This window comes from Chelon labrosus, assembly GCF_963514085.1.
Source record: "Chelon labrosus genome assembly, chromosome: 12".
Classification (NCBI taxonomy): domain Eukaryota; kingdom Metazoa; phylum Chordata; class Actinopteri; order Mugiliformes; family Mugilidae; genus Chelon; species Chelon labrosus.
In genome coordinates, this window is record NC_140345.1 from 27,520,725 (window position 1) to 27,533,171 (window position 12,447).

The 12,447-nt window shown below is 43.4% G+C and overlaps 1 protein-coding gene across 4 annotated transcripts; it reads right to left on the reverse strand.

The window, feature by feature from the left end:
- Nucleotides 1-12,182, reverse strand: brd2b (bromodomain containing 2b). 4 transcript variants are annotated; one of them, XM_084556285.1, is made up of 13 exons: nt 12,055-12,182; nt 10,627-10,663; nt 8,501-8,789; nt 8,155-8,292; nt 6,878-7,022; nt 6,570-6,733; nt 5,320-5,805; nt 5,071-5,199; nt 4,726-4,971; nt 4,370-4,623; nt 3,948-4,264; nt 3,171-3,299; nt 1-1,860 (listed from the first exon to the last, which is right to left on the reverse strand). In XM_084556285.1, the coding sequence occupies exons 3-13, from the start codon at nt 8,759-8,761 to the stop codon at nt 1,730-1,732; spliced, it is 2,400 nt and encodes a 799-aa protein (XP_084412411.1). In that variant the 5' UTR covers nt 8,762-8,789; nt 10,627-10,663; nt 12,055-12,182; the 3' UTR covers nt 1-1,729. The 4 variants fall into 4 exon arrangements, with proteins under 4 accessions (XP_084412411.1, XP_084412410.1, XP_084412412.1 ...); XM_084556284.1 differs by lacking the exon at nt 10,627-10,663 and having other exon boundaries at nt 12,055-12,150; XM_084556286.1 differs by lacking the exons at nt 10,627-10,663; nt 12,055-12,182 and adding an exon at nt 10,201-10,602.
- Between the last annotated feature and the right edge of the window lie 265 nt (nt 12,183-12,447).

The window sequence follows — 12,447 nt, forward strand, 5'->3', positions numbered from 1 at the left end:
GTACGGTACAGCAACAGGAATAAAATAATAAATCATAATTGGTACTTTCATGTGATTTGTGTTTGTTTTTCTGTTGCTGTACTGATGCTATTGGATGTTGAAATTCTCTCTGGATCGATGAAGTATCTTTCCATTTATCTATTAACACATTTAGATGAGCTTTAAATAGATAATTTTCAGTCAAAATGGATGAAAATATAGCATATTATTCAGTAGTTTAGTCTATAAAATGCCATGAGTGGGTAAGAAAGCACATAGAAGAAGACTCTCCTGTGTTGCATGAAATAAATGATTTGAATCACTCGTTACGATCAGAAATGTCACACAGACGTTAGTTCTACACATTATTTTAATAAACACAGTTGTCAAATGAAAGGTTTGCTTCTGAGAAGAAACAGCCTGCTGGACCAGAGGCAGCGACGCTTCAGGAAACAACTGAGACAAAGAACTGGAATGAGGAGAGATAGCATGTTTAAAAAAAACAAAAAAACAAAAACAAGTTAACGGTTATAAAAAGAAGACCCAACAGCAGAAATACAATAGTCTGTGCAACAGCAAATACAGTTGAATATATACAAGCATATCATTCACTGAACATTCAACAGTAGCTTCAGCTAAGCATGGACCACGAGGACTCTCTTCTCCTCTCCGCTGGAAAACGTGTTACGTTTTCTGCTTCCGTTTAGTCAGTCGTCATCGTTTCGTTCCGGTAAAGATTCCCCTCTAGAAACCTTCGCAGAGATTTGAAATACTTGAGATGTTCAGCAGAGAAACCTGCGCTATAGTCTGAGAACATTCAGCAGCAGCCTGGGTCCAGCTCGGGAAAAACAGGCAGACACGTCTGTTACAGCGTCGTGAAATGACGAAGGAGGACGACAACAAAGTCTTTTAAATATTTTTTTTTGAAATACTGCAGAGAGTATCTCAGCTAGTGTTGTGTTTCTAAGACTGCTCAGTCTTAAAGTGGCTGGTGGGCTTTTAGGAGAATAATCAGAACAAACTGAACGTGTGGCGCTAAATTACAGTTACTGTCTGAAAGAAGTGTAAACTGACTGCAGCATGAAGGCCGCTGTCAAACGGTGGATTATTGACCTGAATACGGACGGCCGCCTGACCTTTGACCTCCGGACGGAATCGCAACATCGGATTCCTCCAAATAATTCAACCATTATCAACAATCAGGATCATTAAGGCCGAGTCGAGGGGTTCGGTTAGAAAAGCAAGGCTCATCACCAAAAGGATTCAGATTCCAGGAACGTCTGAGGAAATGTTGGCGAAGAAGAAAAAACAAATGACACTCTTCCATTCCTTCGCCACAGAGGACGCAGCATGAGGCCGGAGCAGGTTTGGAGTAAGGCCTTCTTCCCAGATCTTCTTTTTTTTTTCTTAATTTATTATTTTTTTTTATTTACTCCACCTCCCTCTTTGGGGGATCACCATAAAAATCTTCTTTATAAAAGAAACATAAATTTGTACAAGTATTTACAAAGGGGAGGGAGGGGGAAACCAAGGCATTTAGTGTTTGGGGTTGTATGATTATCTACAGACGTCGCTTCACGTCCCACATTCAAAACATCAGAGGAGTCCACATGGAGAGGGTTTTTTTTTTTTTTTACTGTGACGTCTAATATCTCGACCAACTACTGTTTCAGGGTGTGACATGTCCTGGGCCAGCCCAGGTCCCTGAGTTATTAGTGTTTTTGCTTCTGCAGCCTTTGCGCTGGAGATCTCAACTGGAGTCTGAATCACTGGTGTCTGAGGAGGACGAGGAGGAGGAGGAGGAAGAGGAGTCCGAGCTGGAGCTGCTGCCGCTGAGGCGAGAGGGCTGGGCCTGGGTCTCCACGGCGCTGGGCTTCTCCACTGAGGAGAGAAGAGAAACAAATTAAAAGAGGTTCATGGACGACAGTTGAGACCGGCTGGATGTGCACCCGGTTGGAAAGGCAGGTGTAAAATGTTTTTAAGCGCTATGTGGAGTTAATACGTCCGAGACTAAATCCAGTGAGACCCTGGTGTCTGTTTTTTTTTTTTTTTTTTGGGGGGGGGGGGGGGGGGGGGATTCTACTATCTTAATAAAAGCCCCTAATTAAGATGTTATCCCAACTATTAAAAACTACTGATACAGTATAAGGCTCATAGAATAAGATAATGCGTTTTCTTATGAGTCAGTCTTTAAATGACCGTAATAACGCGGATATTGGATTTAGCGACAAATAGCAGCAGCCTGTGTAGTTCATCAGTTCATCATCAGAATAATAAAAAATAAAAACATAGGCTGTTGAGACATGGCGTTCTATGGACAAATGTATGCAAGATTAAATAAGAATAGTTCATGTTTTATCCGTGTATTGACCAACTCTCTTTAAATAATTGTAAATCTATATGGTCTAAAAAAAAAAAAAAATCAAGAGAACAAACATCGGGTTTTAAAAAGTGTCTGCAACGTCAAATTTAGTCAGCGAACAACACAAGTAGCTTCTCATGCTACGGGAGTTGCCCGAGACGTTTTCTCCGTCAGGTTAAATTCAGGACAGAGCAGGTGAGTGAGCAGTGTTTGGTGAGAGTCTGGGGGGAGGAGAGGGAGGGACAGATGCTTCTGGGAGCAACAGGAAAAACAACCCAAGCACAACGTTGTTTGAAATGTGCAAAAATATTTCCAATTGGTTACGCAGAGTAAATTAGACCCTGGTGGGCTGCCATGGTATTAACAAACAATAAGTAACTATAGCAAAGGGACCAAAATGAGCTAAATTAATGTTTAATGGTCTGTGCAAATCATTTCATTATTCGTTGTGTAAATCTACCTCGAGACAAAACCTTTCAAAAAGTAGTACTTCATTGATTTCAGCGGTCGTCGACTTGTTGTTGATGAAATGAGGTCAAGTTTAGTCAAACATCTGTAACACCACTGTGAACACCAGACATGATGGGACCACACTTCATTCTGGTGGCACCGGGTTAGGATTAATTTACAAGGTAAGGGTTGAGCTGTTCAGAATAAAACCGGTGCAGCGACTGCACCAGCACTACATCTGTTTGAATAACTGAAGAAAAACTGGAATGTACCTTATATCTGAGTCAAGTCAAGCAGCAACTAAGAAACAGTTTTAGAATAGTAACATGGTGAGGAGGAGGAGGAGGAGGAGGATGAAGAGGAGAATGTGTGAGCTCACCTTTAGGTTTGGTGGGCTTCTTGACTGAATTGAGTTGACCGCTGACATCCTGCAGCCTCCTCTCCAGCTCCCTCCTCTTCTCAAGAGTCAGCTCCTCTTTAGACTTGCCAACGGTGCCCTTCTTCCCTGCTGCAAGTGCACAGATGAGTTTAAGATTTATACAGTCATGCAGTGATCTGTGAGAATATTTGAGAGCAGAGCAGCCTTGGAGCTCTGAGCTTCTTCTCATTTCTTCTGGAGGCAGTGTGGCCGAGATCAACCAAGAATCACTAACAGGAAGTAACCATCCAGCTCCAGCACATTCACCTCATGAATCCGCTCTGATTAAATGAGACCCACCAAGCTCAAAAAAAGCTTCAGTTGTCTTAAAGAAATTATATTATAATGACTCAATGTCGCAACAAATTCCAGCTTGGAGGCCGCAGCATTAATTGATAACGTGAGAAGAAATGTAGCTTTAGCTTATAAAGAATATTAGAGTATACAGCCTGAACTTGGATGGGATGCCAGTGATTTATAGCTTTATGCGTCGACTTTCTGATCATACTAACTTAACACATTCCACCAAGTCAGTTAAGATCATGTCTGTGAAGGTTCTCAGTCATCCAGGTCATTTTATATCCAAAAAACAAACTGAAACAAAGGCACCTGGACTTGTAGGGATTCTAGAAAACAATTCGCCACTCGAGAAGCCACGTGGATCAGTGGCGAAACATCTTCAAGAAAACCTAAAACTCCAGAAACATGCTGCATTTGCTCAGCGGCCCTTTTATCTACCTTGCTCGCCGTAAGGCTTTCGCGGCTTCTTCCTCAGACACGTCATGACGTAGCGCTCCAGCTCTTTCAGCGTGGACGGCTTGAGCGTCTCGAAGTCGATCTCGATCTCCTCCGGGTTGGTGTCCCTCAGCGAGGGCTCCCTGGACTGGATGATGTGGACCACGCGGCCCAGCTTCTCGCCCGGCAACTTGTTGATGTCGAGGCTGAGCTGGCGCTTCTCGTCGTAAGACATGGGCACGATCTCCTCCTCTTCCTCGGAGTCGTAGTGAGGCAGCATGGTCGGGGCCGGCGGGGGGTAGAAAGGCTTCTTAGCAGCCCTGAAACATGAAGAGAAACATTATCACTCTGAACAGGTAACTGGAGACAGAAGACACGGTTTGTTTTCTCCTGAACCTCTAAATGAAAGTGTTTTTCCTACTAACTTGCTGTTCTTGTTACTCTTCTTCCCCTGGCTTTTCTTGGCCTGGGACCCTCCTGTTTTGGCAGATTTGCTCTTCAGGATCTTGCCAGGCATCTTCCACTCCTCAGAGCCTGCTCTGCTTCTGACAGCCCGACTTCGCTTCTCCAGCTTCTTCTTTTTCTTCTTCTCCTTCTTGTCCTTCTTCTCCTTCTTCTTCTTGGGCTTGACGATGGGGCCTTGTGAGAGGGCAGCCAGCTGCTCGTGCACGGCTCTCAGCTGTGAGAAGGTAAAATGTAAAAATAGGTTTTTGTCTTGCTTCTACATGAGGTTTGCTGTGATAAAGAGACGTGGATAAATGAAGAGTCCTGCAGGTCTTACTTGTGTGCACACCTGGTCCTGTAACTCGGCCAAGCGATGGGCTCTCTCCTCCTCGCTGTCTGAGCTGGGGCTGCTCTCACTCTCCTCACTCTCGCTGCTCGGCTCACTCTCAGATGTGGAGGAGGAGGAGGAGGACGAGGAGGAGGAAGAGGACGAGGAGGACGTTGGGTGCCCACTCATGGACATGGCTGTGTGCTCCATTTGTGGTTCGTCTGGCATCTTAGCAAAACGGAACTCGAACACATCCTGCAGCAAAAGAGGAAGGGGAATAAAAAGCAACAGTTACTACTTCAAACACCGTGAGAGGAAGTCTGGTGGATGGAGTATGAATCGTTCTGAGCTTACCTGCAGCTTGCGTGCCATCCCCACAACGTCATGGTCAGGCGGGTTGTACTTGTAGCAGTTGGAGAACATCAGCCTGACGTCGCTGGCAAACTGCTGAGCGTCCCTGTACTCACGACAGTCCATCTTTCTCTGATGAAACATTGGGGAAAAAACTAATTAGTGCATCATAGATTTAGAATAAATTTCATATTGTGCCGAGTGCTTGCTTGTTAGATTGTCATCTATGGATTTCTGGGAGTAAAAAGTCACCTTGATGGTGCTGAGGTCCATGGGACACTTGATGATATCGTGATAGTCGTGGAGTCCCAGTGCGCTCGCGTCCACGGGTACGTAGAAAGGCCAGGCGTAGCCAGCGTGCTTCTTCGACAGCATGTCCTTCAGCAGCCCGCTGCAGTACCTCAGCTGGGGGCTCAGTTTGCCCTTCTTCGAGGGCAGAGGCCGGATAGAATCGGGCAAGTCCTTCTTTGGAGGCTTGATGGGGCGCCCGCTGCCCACCCTGCGCCCGGCGCCGGCCATCATGGGCTGGAGCAGGACGGGACCTGCGGTGCTCCTGACCAGGCCCATCCCGGGCGGGGTCTCCAGGCTCATGGAGATGGTGTGCATGGAGGTGTCGTGGACTTGTCCTCCGTGTCCCCCCTTGCCCAAGCCCACCATGTGGGGTGTTCCTGACATGCCGACCGTATAACCCATGGTGGAGGGGGTGGTGGTGTCTGCCTTACGCTTCACACCTTTCTTCTGCAGAAAGTAATAAAGAGATTTAAGGTCATTTAACAGCATTCACCACATTGTTCAAGGTTCCTTGGCATGAGGCAGTCAAGTCTGTGTACCTTTTAAAACAACTAAAGTGTTCTTGCAGGAAACATCATGAACCTGCTAAAACTCTTTACCAGGGGACGTCATGTGATTTAGAAATTATACCCCCACCCACGTCTGTGTTTTGTGTGGCGCATTTGCAAGGAATAAGCAAACTCTGCTTTACTCAAATTTCAAATTTACTCACGTTATTTGTGGTTATGGCAGCTTTAATTACTCTGCAGATTCCGACTCATAATAAAAAATTTATTGACTGTATTGATCCCGGGGGGAGAATTTACAAACTACCTGTCAGTGTTTAAATCAGCTGACGCCATGAACACATTAATGCATCAATTAATAAAACCTAACACGTCTAAATATGCTGCCACTGCCACGCCATCCATCTCTTCATCCTCCAGGGTTTCTTTCACCTGAAGGTATTGAATTTTTTTTCTGTAAACGGGTGAGGAGGATCGTGACTTTGCACCCCAACATCTGCCCAAACTTTGATTTTTAACACACCTTTGATAATTCTTAAATGAACTGAGGCGAAAAAAGGCACGAATCAAACAAAACACCTGAATAAATATTTATATAAATGCCCTCCACGATTTCAATGACTAGAGGTCCCCAGGTAAGACTAGACCCGTGACCAATAAGGCTTAAGCCAGATATCTTCACCAGTATCATGTTTTTGTATATACCTTGGTGGTGGGCTGCGTAGGGGGCAGACCCATAATGTTGGCTGGAGGCAGACTTTTGGTTAGCACAGTCTGGGGGGAGTTGGCCAACATGGACTCCCCGGTGTCCGAGGAGGAAGGGGAGTAGGCCGACTGGGACACGGCTGGCACCTGCTGAGCCCTTGATGCTGGCAGATACAATGCATTAAACGACAGTTAATAGAATTTGAGGAAGCCCTTTGTCCCGTGCTACATCCCTTTTGTCATGAAAGCTACTGACACGAAATGTGAACCGGATTATTGATAATTATTCAACGACACGTTTTACTCACTGCTAGACTTGCGACCTCTTCCCCGGCTGTTTTTGTTCCGAGGAGCTGGAGGAGGAAGCTCAACTTCCTTTTGTGGCATCAGAGCCACCTTCTGCAGAAAGAGCTTCTCTAAGGACTGGGCCATCAGCACGATGTCATCTGTCGGCTAATGAAGAAAACAACACATTAGAATTAGTGCGACCGGCGTAAATACATGCAAAATCATAGAACCAGGACCAGGGCCTCCTCTAGACGGGACAGTGAGGTCCCACACACAAAAAAAACATCCTTTGGACACAATGCTCTTTCTGTAAAGGCCAGTAAGATCTGGAACAGTCTTCCACTCTCCATAAGGGAGTGTCCCACATTACAAACCTTCAAAACTCACCTCAAGTAGCGGTTGAAAGCAAACCTGTCTTGTGATCATTGACTTTTATCTTCTTAGTAATGTCCTGTCTTGTGATGTGCTTTTATTGTTATCTATTGTCCTGTCCTGTGTCTTATCGTGTGTTACCTGCCTAGGGACTGTGGATGCAAATTAGCATTGTTGCTATAATCCAGCATATTTATGTCTATTGCTATTTGAATAGATGTTCATTAATGTGCACTGTCCCCATCAAATAAATAAAAAGCAAGTAAATACTGCACAATACAATATCTCAACAAAGGAAGCTCAGAGTGTTTGTTTTATTAGTGAAGAACATAAACATTTTCTAAATCAAATGATTAACAAAATATAAGTGATAAATGGATGAAATGGTTCATTTAAATTAAAAATTATATTTTAGAAGATTTCAGTATTTTCAAAAGGAGTGTTCTTGCGACTGAACAGAAGAAAATGGAGCTACAAAAAAAATGTAATTGGCAACATAATAAGATTTTCTCTTGCTTCTCAAGTTGTCCTGTATATTGGAAGTGGATCAGCACATGTTCTGTTTATTTGGACAGCAGAGAGTTTCTCTTAAATGAACCTAATCTGATGGAAAATTGAGAAAAGTTGCCACAACGTTTCTGTGCTTTCATCAAACAAAACCTCACGTTAATTTTTTTATTAAGCACTCCAATTTTTGTTTTTCTTTTAACTCCTAAAATGTTTGCCTCAAAGGGCTGCAGACACTGAAAGCAGTTCAATCTCCCAACGCTTATTTTCTCATTTGCCTTGAGCTTTATGCAACCCTGCGCTGTCCCTGCTGTGATTAAGGACCGGTTTAAATGCAATCAGGAGAAGTGCCATCTCGTTAGGAAAGAGCAAGAGGGCAATTAAAAAAGAAAGCAAAGGATCCTGTTTATCCAACTACCTTGTTGTAGATGTAGCAGTTGGTGAACATCGTGTTGAAGTCCTGTATGCACTCACTGGCGCTGCGGTAGAAGTTGTTTTCCAAGCGCTTCTTGATGGTCCCCATGTCCATCGGCTGTTTGATGATTTTATGGTAATCCTGAAAGAGAAAGAAAAAAGTTTTAGGTGGATTCCTAAAAGTTTATTACACAGAAAAGTGAAACTAAACCAAGTCTACAAACAAAACATTAACAGAAAGAGAAAGGACATCTGATGTGTGCTCTGAGTCACAGCTGCAGAAACAAAAACAAACAGAATGAAAGTGAAGGTCACTTGTTTTGAGACACTTTATTCCGAATGTAACCCACCGGCAGGTTAAGCCTGTATGCGTCTACGGGCTCGTGGAAAGGCCAGGAAAAGTGGTGCCTCCACAGAACCTTCATCAGGGTCTTCTGGAGGTACTGCAGCTGGTTGGTCATGCGACCCGGCCGGCTGGGATCCTTCACCGGGGGCTGCGGGGGCGCCGGAGGCCCCTGTGGCATTGTGTGCGGTAGAGAGGGGCTCTCAAAGTCCTCGTACAACAGGGACGGCTTGCGAATGCGTTTGCCCGAACTGCTGTGCTGGTCCATCACACCACTGGACAACCCAACCAGAGAGCTACAGCGAAGAAGAGACACAAGGATTGAAAAACACAAACAGCACGATGTCATTTTTGGAGGAATGACAACACTGAGATTGAACATGAGCTCAGACAGAAATGCTATTCAACAAGAAAGAAAGGTAATCAACAATACGTAATAAAAGAATATGAGGAACATGAACCCATTTGAGGAAGAACCAGAGAGAGAGATGTCCAAGTTGCCCACTGCTGAACGACCTTTGCCTCTTTTATTGATACAGCTCTGCCATACTCACGAGCAGGCAGCGAGCGCTCATGGGAAATCCACTAATGTCAAAAGGTCCAGGCTATACATGCTTCATTCACATAACCCACGTGAGCAGTGAAACGCGTCCTCTGTCTTTCCAGTCAGAGAACGGTCAAGTAGGAAACTCAGATTCTATCAATAGGCTGCTACTTTTAGCGCCGTCATGGGAACCGCCTCTGCATGGGTCCTCACTGGCTAATAAACAAACATTCACTTATATTAAAGCTGGGTGATAAGACCCCAAAGTCAATACGGTCTATTATTACATAATGCTCGAGGGTAAATAAAGGAAACAGCATTTTTAACGGTGGCTAATGAGTGTATTTTTAAGCGCAAGCCACGGCCGATCAATTTCTTATTAAAATCATCGGATCGAATTGATCACGTAGCCAAGCCGGGACTTTTGCGTTTGATTCACAGCTGCCGTAAGCAGAGCTGTGATCTGGCATTTGCTGTGACAGAGTGTGAATATCCAAGGTTTTGTTTCTTAACTGTTATTTATCTTGTAAAATAAAATGAAACTCTCTCTTAATGCACTGCAGAGCTATTTAACCGTCAAGCTCATCGGATTTATTTTGAAGTTCATTGTGCTTAATACAGCTGCCTGTGTGATTTGAGAGAATACAAATAAGAAAAACTGCCATGACTCACCGTTTTGTTTTAATTTATAAAATACTAAAACGAAATACTCATTATTGAATTTTTTGAATTAGCCCTAGTTATAACATTCACAGCAGATTCTATTGCCAGACTTTTCTGTTAGATTTCATTAGTTTTAGGCAGATAAACATTAATAAACATTTAAAACGGTGCAGAAACTTTTGCTTTTCTCCATAAAATTAGCCTCATCTGGTTTCTTCCTGCACACAAAGTAATGAATGCAAGTATACTCCAACTAATACTCTTGACTGTGCGCTGCCCTGTAGCTGCCCTTGACATTACAAAGGGTGATTTCCCCAAAGGCATTAAGAACGTTAATTAAAAGACGAAAGGAAGACTTTGCAGATCATGACATGCTCTATGAGCTCTTCAGTCTTGGCTGTAGTCCAATAAAAACAGTGTCCTATTAACAGCACCTGAAGGCATGACAGCGGCGTGTGTGTCCAAGCAGACAGAGCAAACCAACACCGTCTCTTTCTCACCTCGCTTTAAGCTTGTGATCCAGATTTACATCTCACCCCACGGTTCAGGACACACACCTGCCCCACTGACACACAACTGTGGCAAAGCCTGTGAGCTGATTTTTGACACAAAGAACGGCTAAAGCACCGAGACAAACAAGAGGCACTGTCTACTAAATAAAGTAAAACTCACATTTCCTGTCAATGATATCCCACTTGTTCTATATTTACGAAGCATTTATCAAGTAATGTAACTGCAAATTAACTTAAATAATAATAATAATGTCTCATCACTATAGTTACACACATACAAAACAAAAATGTTATTTTTTGGTTATTTAATTTTATAATGAAGCCTAACACATTGAAAGTTTTACACATGTCTCCAATCAACGACTAAGTGTTGGATCTGTTATAGTAGCGTTTAATACAAAGTTTATACTTAACAGCAATCATGAAGGACAAGGAATCTGTCTGTCAAAGCCTGTCAAAGAAATAAATAAAGAGTGGGGGACACAGTGAGACACAGTTGAATTGGAAAATGTAAACAGATTTTTTTACAGAGGAATGACAAAGGAAGAACTCTGCACTCAGACTGCAGAGACAAGAACGCTATCTCGATATAAAATTAATATTAATGCGGTTTAGTTTAATAATGGGGCCTAACACATATACAGGAGAACAGATTTTTGTGGAGGGATGACGAGGGAAGAACTCTGCATCAAACATAACAACACAATATATGAGAAAAAATAAAAACATTTTAATTTTATAACGCATTAACCTTTTATCATATGTTGTGCTATGTTGCTTACTTTTGGCGTAGAGGACTTTAGGCTTTTATAATGTGATCTAACCTAGCATAAATTTCCACTAAATGACTTAAATGCTGAATAAAATACGAAATAAATAAGAGGTCTATTCCTCTTATGAATAAAATGTCATAAAATGTGCCCAAACCAAGTCTGTTGGATCATTTCATATTTATTCTGTGATCCATTGTTCCAAAGCCTCGTGTTAATAATATGACTTTGCAGTTTAAACTTGCATTAAATCAACTTTTGCTACCAAGTCTTTAAAATATAATAGATTTTAGTAAAAACGTGTTAAAGCGAGCCTCTTGTATTTACGGTGCTCCAGCTGGTGATCGCGTGGTTCGGACGCCCCGCCCTCCCTGTTTGTAAACACGGCTTCACAATGACAGAGAATAACGGACTGCGATTTATTTTTTTAATTAACATATAACCACAAAGACGAGTTCTTTATTCGCAGACGCATATTTATTAAGTCTCGAACAATAAAATTTATCGCATTTCAGCCATTTTGCCGCAGCACACAGGTGTCCGTTAGCTGATACGGAGGATGAAAGCTAAGCTAGCTAGCAGCTAGGACAACAACAATGACTGAAAAAAATAAAAAAATAAAACTATTTATATGGAGATAGCGGGTTCAGACACGATGCTCTGTGTGGATACGTGCAGGGAGTGTTATTTGTGCCTCTTATGTGACATTTACATGTGATTCGAGGCTTGGCATGGTGTCCGGGGGATGAATGAGCCGGCGGGGAGCAGCCGGTTGATCCAACCGGTGCAGCTGTCATTAGCCTCCTCTTGCCTGCTGACTTTCAAATAACGAGTGCATACAGCTAAATTACAATAAACGTTAAGGAATCCGTGCTGACAAGAATTGCTTTCCTTTAAAGCTAGCGTAAAATTCGCAAAGCAACCCGTTGGCTAAAACGCTAGCGTTGCTATGGGGAGGCTAACGGTAACGGTAACGTTGCAATGTAATGATATTTAACGGATTATGTTAACGAGGGCTGCAAACGAGTATAAAAAACGTCTTCAGTTGGATTAAAATGCGGGCGGAGGTTACCTGTCGTGAGGTGGGTTGACGGCCGCTTCCATGGGGCTGAAGGCGGGGTGTTATTACAGTCCAATTTTTTCTCTCCGCCGCCGTTGACGCTGCAGTTCCACCGAATGATCGCTGAGCAAACTCCGCAATGAAATGGCGCCTAACAGCTTCCGCTTGACCCTATATAAACCCGTCACGTGGCAGTGCCGCGTACTTCCTGTCACGTTGGCGCCGACTCTGCGTTCCTATTGGCTGCGAGCGCAAGCCGGTCAGCGAGAGCACACGCCCACTGGTACCCATGTCAGTACATGTTGTTCTCTGAATGCAGCCATCACTATCCTTGCTAGTTTTTACACAATGGCGGCTGGCATTGCGTTTTAATCATTCAGTTTTACGCGAATGCTTCAAAGTGTT

Excerpts from the sequence above, each read along its gene's own strand:
- brd2b (XM_084556283.1), bottom strand. The coding sequence starts at position 8,875 with ATGTTCAATCTCAGTGTTGTCATTCCTCCAAAAATGACATCGTGCTGT. Across the intron at positions 5,200-5,319 it reads TGGACCTCAGCACCATCAAG|AGAAAGATGGACTGTCGTGA; the intron begins GTGACTTTTTAC and ends ATGTTTCATCAG. Across the intron at positions 4,972-5,070 it reads GGATGGCACGCAAGCTGCAG|GATGTGTTCGAGTTCCGTTT; the intron begins GTAAGCTCAGAA and ends CTTTTGCTGCAG.